At 40.9% G+C, this 10,745-nt stretch overlaps 1 protein-coding gene across 1 annotated transcript; it reads right to left on the bottom strand.

Annotated features, from left to right (window-relative positions):
• Positions 1-3,574: 3,574 nt before the first annotated feature.
• LOC120556812 lies at positions 3,575-4,644 on the bottom strand. The gene is made up of 2 exons (XM_039796540.1): positions 3,996-4,644; positions 3,575-3,825 (listed from the first exon to the last, which is right to left on the bottom strand). The coding sequence occupies exons 1-2, from the start codon at positions 4,414-4,416 to the stop codon at positions 3,575-3,577; spliced, it is 672 nt and encodes a 223-aa protein (XP_039652474.1). The 5' UTR covers positions 4,417-4,644.
• Positions 4,645-10,745: the final 6,101 nt, after the last annotated feature.

The following is a 10,745-nucleotide window of genomic DNA, read 5'->3' as shown; positions in this document are numbered from 1 at the left end:
TTATGTAACTAATCTCTAGAGAATTCTTTCTGATGTGTTACTGTGAAGTAGAGCCTCTTACAATATCAAACTGAACTTAAAGCTCCATTGTGTAATTTTTTGTTCTTTCACAAATATGTGCTCATTCATGTGTAATTACTTCCACCAAATAATCAAAGTATTCTCTTAAGCAGAGAATCTGCCATTTAGAATCATTCAGAATACATACAGGTGAGTCGCTCGAATTGCGGCAGCCATGTAGCACCTCCATCTTTAAAATACATTAGCCAAAGAGGGACATAACTCCGCCTTTCGCGCTTTTACACTCAGTGGCACTGTGATGAATGCCAGCCGGGAGATTACCTGCGACTGCCGGCAGATTTGAAAGCCTGTTGAAGATGGAGGATCAAGCCTATTCTCGAGGACATGTAACGAAGTTGCCAAGGAACTTAAAAAGACAATTAAAACGACAACGCGACAGGCAAAGCAACAAGACCAAAGTTAATATTGGAGTGGCTTTTCCATGATGGAAAGAGCTCATAAGGAGCAAGGATTTTAAAAAGGGACGCCAAAGTTGCCTGCTTTCTTCTCAAAAGGTAATTTGTTGAATTTCAAAGTTTTATAGTTGCTTGGCTAACTATAGCATGGTTGTGCATAATGCTAGAACGACATCTAGGATACTTTTCTTCACGTCAATGATGGAAAAGGATAGTCTACCTTGTAACATAAATGTAATCATATGTGTCGTGATTTCCCTGGCAGACAACTCACGTAATGGAGTTGTAACACAGACTAGCTACACCTGGAACAGCTGCGTGTAAACGATGGTTTCATTGACATGATTGACATGATTGTTCATACTGCTCTGAGAAATATATTAAAAACACAAACCTCTGTTGCTTCTCTCCTATGCTGTAAACATTGCCTTACACTATTAATCTTGTACAATATACAGAATAACGCAACGATTGCAGTTTTAAAGTTGACATTAACGTTGTGATACGGTTGCAGTTTGGTTAGGTTCAGGAACCAAAACTACTTGGTTAATTTAAGAAAAAGATTGTGGTTTGGGTTAATATCAGTAGTAGCATACATTCGTTATGTTACTTTACTTCTGTGCATATTGACATGGCGTAATGACACACCTGACAGAATGTGGCTTAGTTGAGTAAAGTAAAAAAAATAAAAAAATACCATTACTTTTATTTTCAAACAGGACACGAACTCCGGCCTCATGGGTAAGAGTCCTGTGTTTGATTGACCCATTAAACACGACAAGTTCCCTCCTTACATGGAGTTTGGCGCTCACATACTTCGTCACCTTACTTCCTGTTTCGCTCCCGTCATAAGTACTACGGCCACTAGCGTGGTACTGCCTGTACAAACAATCTCTAGAGTCGTTTTTCAGGGAAGGACAGTAGTAGTAGTAGTAGTAGTAGTAGCAGCAGCCTTAAGGCCGAGGAAGTCCAGTTAGAGCGGGCGGGAGTGGCTGGGGATGGGTAAAAAAATAAAAAAACATTCTGCCTTCTGTGAAGTAAGTACTGTGCAGCCGTACACATTCCTCCACAGACTCCATGTTTGTTTACTACTGTGGTCATGGAAACACTGATTAGGTCTATATCGCCCCCCTGTAGACTGACGTTTGTTACCTCCACCAGTGTGTATGAGAGCACATTGAGTATGTTGAACTGTATCCCACTCGAGAATACAGTTCTCGAGTGGGATGGCCTTCTTTGTCCTCCAGGAGGCTGGGTCACTGGTAAACTTTCATTTATAAGGCCATGCTTGGTCTATTGCCATCCTACATCCGTAACTTAATCTCACGGAGGAGTGTTGGCTCTCATTGTTTGCGTTCGAATTATCTTTTGTTGCTCGCTGTTCCACTTGCCCATACAGAACTGGGAAAAAGGGCTTTTGTTTACTCAGCCCCCACACGGAACATATTGCAAAAAGACTGGAAATTGACTGAATTACTTTCATTGAACGCTTTTAAGTCCAGATTGAGAACACTTGAGTCGATCCTTTGTAACTGTTTTTCATAATGTGTATGTAATTGTATAGTATGTTTGTAACTCTTTTTTTTGCTGCTGCTTCTTGGCCAGGACTCCCTTGAAAAAGAGGTTTTTAATCTCAATGGGACTTTCGTGGTTAAATAAAGGTAAAATAAAATAAAAACAAAATAAAAAAATGTTCACCGGGGCGCGTTTGTGCAAGCTGGACCAGGCATTGTCATTGTCATTTGCATTTGCGTACTTGCATGGGCCATGTTTCTGCCCTTACAACGCTATAGGATGAAATGTCCATCCTACATCCTACTTCACCTGAGGCATGTTAAAGTGTAGACAAAACTGTTACACTACACAACAATGTCGATCATTGATTTTATAATACCTGACTCCTAAATGAAATAAGGGACATGAAGGTGGGCATGCAATGTTTACAGTTCTGAGATTTGTTCAGGTCCTGTTGTCATTGTAGAGCTGACTAATGCTTGAACCAATATTAGTCACAGATGTAGTAGAGGTTTTTTTCATTGTTGTATTTTTACCTTGCAGTTGCAAGGACAGAACAGACAGAAAAGCTTTTCTTAGAAAGAAAAAAAAAAGTACATATTCTACACATTTCCTCTGCCCTGTTTCTGTCAGCTGATTAACTGCTAAGCAGCTCAGATGAAATGGACTTAGAGATACTTAAAATGGAGATGCCTCACATTGAAATGCAACTAGAGCACTGCCACAGGCGGAAATGGCTACTCTCGTTTCACACAGAACTCACATGCATTTTTTTAATGAGTAGCACAGGGTCAGCCACAGCAATGTTCACAAGTCATTTTTTGGAAGTCCAAGTCGAGTCTCAAGTCTTTGAGGGGCAAGTTCAAGTCTCAAGTCTTTTGCCACGAGTCCAAGTCATGTCTCAAGTCTCTGGCCATCTGATCTGTTCCTAACACTGTATTGTTAAATCTTATGAATTCAAAGCATGTCCTGTGGCTACCATCCATACAGTATCAAAATCAGTTGTAGGATAACACTATAGGGTCTACTGCAATGCAGTCTGAAGAAACACGAATTAAGAACTCCGTTTCAATTTCATAACTGTATTTTTCAACATTTTGGTATCTGCATTACAGAATACACGTTTGTCTGTGTTACCAACTGGCTGTAAAACATCATCATGCATTACATTTTTCAGTGTTCAAAGTTTGAGGGAAACATCTGTATTGAAAGTCAATACACCAACCATGCTGCAAACATGTGAGAACGGATACTTTCCGTATTGCTATTTAACAACAAGAAAAATTTTAATCAAACAATTACCACATACTGAAATAAGAAGACCATTTTATCTTCGAAATTAGCTCACAAAACTCTGGATATGGGCCAGATGACCTTTCTGGCAACAGACTTTAGTGGCTTTAAATCCTGGGAAGTCTTTAAACAACAGACTGGTTACATTTCAAAAAGACCAAGTGTAACAGTGTCTTTGCCGAAGGCCTGGCATGGTGAGGACGCATGATAAGCCCTCCATGGCTGAACACCCTCTCCACTGGTGCACCGGTAGCCGGGACAGCAAGCACTCTCATAGCCACAAGATAGAGTCACGGGAATGCATCGGACTGTCTTTTCCAGAACTCAAGACTGTCCACTTCATCTTCATCAGATGCTACCTGGATATAGCCGATGACCTCAGCCTGGACAGATGAGCCATGATCCACACTTTTCTTGGTGCTTTTCTTCCGGTAGCCAGAGAAAAGACGTGGAGTTTTAGCAGGTGGTGACTCCTCCTGATCATTGTCTCCACTGCTGCTTTCAGGTACATTCAGTTTCCGAGCCTCAGCCAAGACCAGGTCTGTAAGTTTATCAAAAAACATGTTTAGTTACAGCATCATGGGACTGATATACACAGTGTCAATGTTGTGAATCAATCTAGAAAGACAATATACAACATAATTGGCATTTTTAATATGTATAATGTGATGTGTGTGATAGTTTGTGTTTGGAAATGGTGGGTACACCTACCTATCATCATCTCCTTGACTTCACTCTTCACTTCATCTGGTGCTTGGACATCTTGCTCTAGCCAAAAGAGGCAGAATGATGGATCGAGTAATGTTGACATCAAGTAGACAATGTCCCCAAATGGAAGCTCTACTGCCGCGTCATTCAAAATCAACATCCTGATGAGATGGCAGTTAAGTGACAGTACACAAGTGAGGGCTGCTCTAAGGGTCACAACTTTCTTCCCTTGAGTGAGGTCCATTGCTTGAAGAAATGGGGCCAACATTTCCACAAGTTCTTTCAGCTGACCCCATTCTCTGGCTGATAAACACATATCTTTATGCCCTTGGGTGTCCAGGAGTGTATTCAGGCTTTGAAGATCCAAGTCAGTGACTGTTTCAACAAGGCGCAGAGTGCTGTCAAATATTGTCACCTTTGCCATTGCACTGTTCAGAACTTGTATATCTTTAAGTCCATCTCGCACAACGAGCTGCAGTCAATGTGCAAAGCACTGAAGTCATTTTTGCCTGCAGCTGCTGTGGATGAATTCCACATCATTCTGGTTATCCTCATTTGCGTCCTCCCACAGGTCGCCATTTTCCAGGTCATCATCTTCGCTACTTGTAGCAGAGAGAAAACAAACGGTAAAGGCTTTCTTCACGTTCAAAGCATTGTCAGAGATAATGTAATCTAATTTGTGCTTTATGTTGAAGTTATCACATACTTCCTCAACTTTTTCCACTAATCCTCTCACCAGGGTGAGACCCTGTGAATCTTTTACAGCTTAATAGAACTGACTGGAGTCTTGGGTTGCTTCTGTCTAGCTCCATGAAGTGGGCAGTAATTCCTAAAAAGCCACGCATGGTCCTGTCAGTCCAGATGTCCACAGTAACAGACCCAATGTCTGTTTTCTCTAATTTTGATTTGATCTTGGCCTCTTTGTCTGTTGCAAGATCAATCAGTCTTCTTGTTACGGCGCTCCGACTTACTGGACAATATTTTTCATCTACCACTGACAAAAACTTTCTGAAGCTGGGCTGGTCAATCAATGACAGTGGCAGCTTGCATGAAATGATGAGTTCATTAATTATTGATTCACTGATGGCCTTCTGCCTAGGATGTCCCTGATGGTACAGTTGCACACCTCTTGGCTGAATAATGAATGACTCAATACTGCTCTGTCCCTTTCCAATAGTACCTTTTTTAGCATTGGTGAATTCTGTAAACCTGTAGATGGACATGGGAAATTATTTTGCTTGCCACTAATAAAATCTGCATAAAACTGACATGTGTAGTATGCTGTGGGGGAAATAGATAAAGTAATACTAAAGACTTTGCGATGGTTAGCTTGTTACCTGTGACGATATATGCTAAATGTAACGTCTCTTTCACATTAGCAAGGGACTGACCTATCTGGGTGCGTTTTGAGATGCCTGATGAAGTTCGACGTTGTTGATCCGGCATCATTTATCTTGGTGCCACACACCTTGCATGTAGCTGTTCGCTTACTGCCAGTGTTTACGAAGTTATTGAAAGCAAAACTAATGACAAAAGGCACAACTGCGGGAGGACTTGGTGTTACCATCGTCAATGCATTTTTTAATGTGCGCGCACACAGGCATTGCGCATGCGTTACATTGCATATTACGGCAAAGGGCAAGGGACATGCAGCTAGTCCTGCGTTTCCCCAACGTATATGCACCAATAAAAGAAAATAGAAACACATTAATCAAATTAGATTTAAAAAGCAATAATAATAAAGCAGGTTGACGAGTCTCAAAGCTGGAGTCCGAGTTAAGTCTGAAATCAGCTGTTTGTGCGACTTAAGTGCGACTCAAGTCCGAGTCTCAGATTTGAGTCCCCATCTCTGGTCAGCCATAATAAAGCATCCCTGGAGAAGTTTGAGGGTTAGGTGCCTTGCTCAAGGGCAACACGGCAGTGAGCAGGAGGCAATCTGGCATCTTCTCCTGCTGTCAGTCCACACTACTTGATCCATACAGGTACCAAGCCAAGTCCCCACGGACGGAGCTACTGCTTCCCCCCAATAATTATGGTTTAGCCAACTTTTTTCACAAAATCCCAAATAAATGGTCATGGTTAGATGGCTGGAATGGTTTAAAAGAAACCAACGTTGAGCATTGGAAGAGATAGGATGCAACCTCGAGTACCAAAATCAGATGCTTTGTATACCCAACCTCCTGAGTTTTTCCTGTTTGGCTAAAGTGAACAAACATTGTCATTTTTCTTGTGAGCTCACTGGTAGGAAGTATTGTTTAAAGAATGAGTAGGCCTACTTTTTATTTTAAAATGGTCATTATTTAAAAACAGGATTTTAGTGTTTTAGTTCTGTCTTTGAATATTAATATAGGTTGTTTTGTGGATTTTTGGCCAGAGCCCAAATTACTTTGACTTTGCTTGGTTTTCGGTATGTTTATCAAAGTGCTAATCAATTGTGCTTCCATGCATGGTTGATCATGGTGGGTGTTAAAACTACATATGCCTCATTAATATTTTTTTTCCACTGACTTTCACCTGGGACACAGCTGACAAAGCAGCAGCAATGTCATTCTTCTGGGGTAGACTTTATTAATCGGATTTACCGATCAAATTTACAGGGGTTATATGGATATGACCCACCACGTTGTGGTATCACTGTGTGGACATGTCTTATCCTGGCTATGGCTTTGATTGTTTGTTTAAAAGCAGTGATCAATGTGTGATAACCTTTAGCTCAGGTAGTGATAATACCAGACTTGCTGCTTTAAGTTACTCATACCTTCACTCAAATGTACTCAGTAGGCTAAGGGAGAGTTCATCACACCACTCCAGGCAGGGGAGCTTGGAATCCAGGCCCAGGCAGACAACAGTCAGGCAAAATATTCAACTCAGTATGGACCTTTTTCACAGCAGACATTTTGACTTGTCACAGTAGGAAAAGCACAGCTGAAATTGATAACCTTAACGATGGCTCAATTCCATCAAGTGTCCCAGTAAGCTATTTCAGTGAGTCAGCATGCACAATACCAGGGCCTCTCCTAAGTGGAATGCAGCCATCATTACTGGTTTTGAATAGTGATGTTGCCCGTGAACCTCCTGCTTCGAGGCATGTATCGAAGAAATGAACCAATTTGGAATGAAGCTTTGTATCGGAGCTTGATTCGTTTTGAGATAATCACGTGACCAGTGACGTCTGAAGCTTTGTTTCACACACACCCACGTGACCGCTTCGAAGTTGAATTCAAAGCTTTAAAAATAGTGCGACACAGGGCGCGTATTTGTGGGTTGTTGCAGTAGGAGAGTCAGGAGAGTTAGTGAATATAGAGAGATTATTATAGAGATTATTATAGCGAGTAGAGTTCATAGAAAGTTTATAGTGAGTAGAGAGTTTATTGCAGGTAAGAAAAGAAATAGGCTCAGCCCTTGAACAGTGGAAATAATCATATTTCTGAATAAAAATGACATTTGATGTCTATTCCCACACATATTTGTCACCAAGCACAATAATATCCCCCTGACCTGTCCACGAGCACTGTTATTGTCCACAAGCACCATCACTGTTCCAAATATGGTGACCAGACGTCCTGAAAAATTCGGGACAGTTCCGAAATCCAAGCAGATGTCCCGAATTCTGGTGTCCCGAATATTAGAGCAAAGTCTCAAGAGCAGACTCTGGAGTAGTTATAGTCTGATTGAACATTAAAAACTGTTCATGGTGGTTTTTAATTGAGTCATCCTGCAGCCAGCTCCAGTCATCACTTGAGTTCATGATTTTAATGATTTTTTATTAGTATTTTTGGGTTTACAAGAGTTTCTGAGTTAAGAGTTTTAATTCATGTTAATATAATCACAGAAACGTGTGTACAATGTCTGTTCTGCATTAACTTCTTTATGTCATTATTTATTCATGAATTCATACTCAAAATGTAGACATTCATGCCTAATATCTGTGAAACTGTTTTATTTTTGTCATGATCTCATATTTTTATTTATACAATTAACAAACAATACACTGGGACATAACGCGTCCCAGGAGCATCTGTGAAACAGTTTGTGACACAGTGCCATTCTTCCTTTCACCCCTAGATGTCTTCATAGAGTTCTGAAGCTTCGAGTATTGAACCTTTTTTCGATCGGATTGAAAGCTTCACTGGTTCAGAAAGCTTCAGTTCGCCATCACTAGTTTTGAATACACCTGTGCTTTTCCTACTATGACATGTCAGCTGTGAAAAAGTTATATTTGAAAACACCTTGAAAGCATAAACAGACTTAACTCAATTACCTACCTAAAAGTCAAAGAGATGGTCCCATGTGGCAACCAACAGGCAGCAACAAAGCTAAGAGGCAGCCATGATGATACAGGTGCTTTATATAAGCTCCGCTAACGAGGGGGTTTGGTCTGGGTGGAGCTAATTTGGTCTAATTGAGGTGCGTTCAAGAGCCAACAGGGTGCAAAGCTTACTGCCCACACCACTACACTTGTTTTCCTTCAGTTTGTTCTCTACCAACCTTGAAAGCCTGGAGAAAATAATTGTATGTTGAGTGTCCACAACAGGAACAGACAGAGTTTTGCTTTTTCAACAGCTGCTTGGACAAATTGATATTCTAGTCTTTGAAGCAATGGCACGTCACTGAAGTGTTAAAAGTAGTATAAATGTAACATGAGGGGGGAACAAACCAGTGCTTGAGGGTTTAGTGACCTTGTCATTGGAGAGAGCATTAATCCAGGTTTACCCTACTGATGTGTCCTCAATCAGTGGAGCCACGCTCTTTGTTGCTGCATGATTTATTACTTAAAATCAAATCATGGTTTACATTGCAATCGCATAAAAATATGAATATATTTTTTTTAATTTAATTTTTATCTTGTCTTCTTTGACGCCAAGAAACAGAGAGTAGGTTTTAGACAGTGTGACAGCTCATAGATACAGACAGGAAATCCAATAAAGACAAAAATGTCCTTGATTTCTGCAGTTTTAATATAACCATGACATGGTCATATATATTCCATGACTATACTCAACATACATCGGGTTCTACAGAATCTACTTGATATATTTCTTGGCTAAAGCTGTGCAAAAACAGTTACAATCCCTTGACATACAGTACAGCATTATTATGCAGATTTGCAAGTGAGATTCCATCACAATAATGGCAACATGTTTCTGTTACTGTTACTACCAAAGATTAGTGTATATAATAAGCTGAACACAAGTGGACAGCCGAGACATTTTGCCGTTACCACCTGTGTCTATCATGCGTCTCCAGCTGACCACTTGGGTTCAGATTTCGTTACTGGATATGTCTGCGAGAAGGTCAAAGGGCCCCGCACATATGTCCACCAAGTCGCATTTGCGGTTGTGTTAGTACAGCGGGAGTACACATCTCCTTCCATAGGGCAAAACCATGGACGATCACGCAACACTTTGTCAAACTCATCGTAAAATAAATCGTAAAATAACTCGTCAAATACTGACGCTTGGTCAGTGGCTCTCAGCGTCAGATACCGATGCAGAAATCCCTATTTAGTGTCTGTATGGGATGCACCTGGCATAGCAGCAGCTGGTACGTGATGTTGTAAGATGACTTAGTATTAAGAGCAACAATGGTAGCGAGCAGTAATGACCAAAAATCTTAGGTCGCATAAAGACGCAGGTTGGGGGTAGTGGCTGAGTAAAACAACCAGGAGACCGGGGTTTGTTTCCTATTCTTGTTCTGTGTGTCACTGAAACATACATTTTGTAACCCCAACCACGATCTTTTCCTAATCCTAAGTGGTTTTATCCTGCACGTTGAAAAATGACGCCAAATCAGTCCCGACCCAAAATTTCAAAAAGTGACAGCAAGAGTCCCAACCAAGCACGTCGAAAAATGACGTCAGAGGGGTATCCAGAGCGGCATATGACTGAGGAGACTTTTTGCGTGCCAAAAGCATTGTTTTTTTATGCGCTGAAATGAGAATCTGTTGGGATGTGTCCCAAACTACAGGGCTTTCAAGCTGGGAAGTGTAGTGTTTGTCCTGGAAGAAGTTAAGAGGTAAACACAATACTTTCACAGAGGAAATGGGTGTTCATGTCCCAGAAGTACTACTTAGTGTTTTACCCCAAACCACAAACTTTTATCAAATCTAGTCATTTTGGAGCCTAAACTTAACTGTCAGATCGCGGTTTTACAGTCACCTTTTTGTGGCTAAACTTAACTGTCACATGACCGGTTGGCCTAAAGGTCTCGTGACCAGTCGCCGTAATTTTATAAGATATCCTATGTCCACTTGTGATCCAATCGCGCATTTTAAAACCAAGTGGAAACAGATGTGGCCTTTCACATGTACCATGGCATGTATCACCATAAAACTATAAATGCCCTTAAAGGGGTGATAGAATGCAAAACCGATTTTACCCTATATATAGTTGTCGAATATCGACAGTTCGGTGGGTAAATAGGACATACATAGAAGCTCAAAATCCCATTGACACCCCTTTACTATGAAAATCTCATATTTTGAAACTGCCGCTGAAAACGGGCGAATCTCAACAGCTGGAAGTTGACGTCAACCTCCCAAGACCTGTAACTTTGTCACGCCCATGGGTGTATTAAGAGAACAGTCACGCCCCAACATTTACATAGGCTACATAACTGACCTGAAATCAGGTAGTCTTCTGAATCTAGGTCACGCAGATCTCTGCTATTCCATTCCAAAATTCACTTCGGAAACTTTTTTATGCAAGAAATCAACTATGTAAAACTCAAATATGGGCCGTTTTACGAAAATGG

The sequence above is a fragment of the Perca fluviatilis genome, chromosome 4 (genome assembly GCF_010015445.1).
Source record: "Perca fluviatilis chromosome 4, GENO_Pfluv_1.0, whole genome shotgun sequence".
NCBI lineage: Eukaryota > Metazoa > Chordata > Actinopteri > Perciformes > Percidae > Perca > Perca fluviatilis.
This window is presented reverse-complemented; position numbering and strand designations above follow the sequence as displayed.

Excerpts from the sequence above, each read along its gene's own strand:
- LOC120556812 (XM_039796540.1), bottom strand. The coding sequence starts at position 4,416 with ATGGCAAAGGTGACAATATTTGACAGCACTCTGCGCCTTGTTGAAACA. Across the intron at positions 3,826-3,995 it reads AGTCAAGGAGATGATGATAG|ACCTGGTCTTGGCTGAGGCT; the intron begins GTAGGTGTACCC and ends ATAAACTTACAG.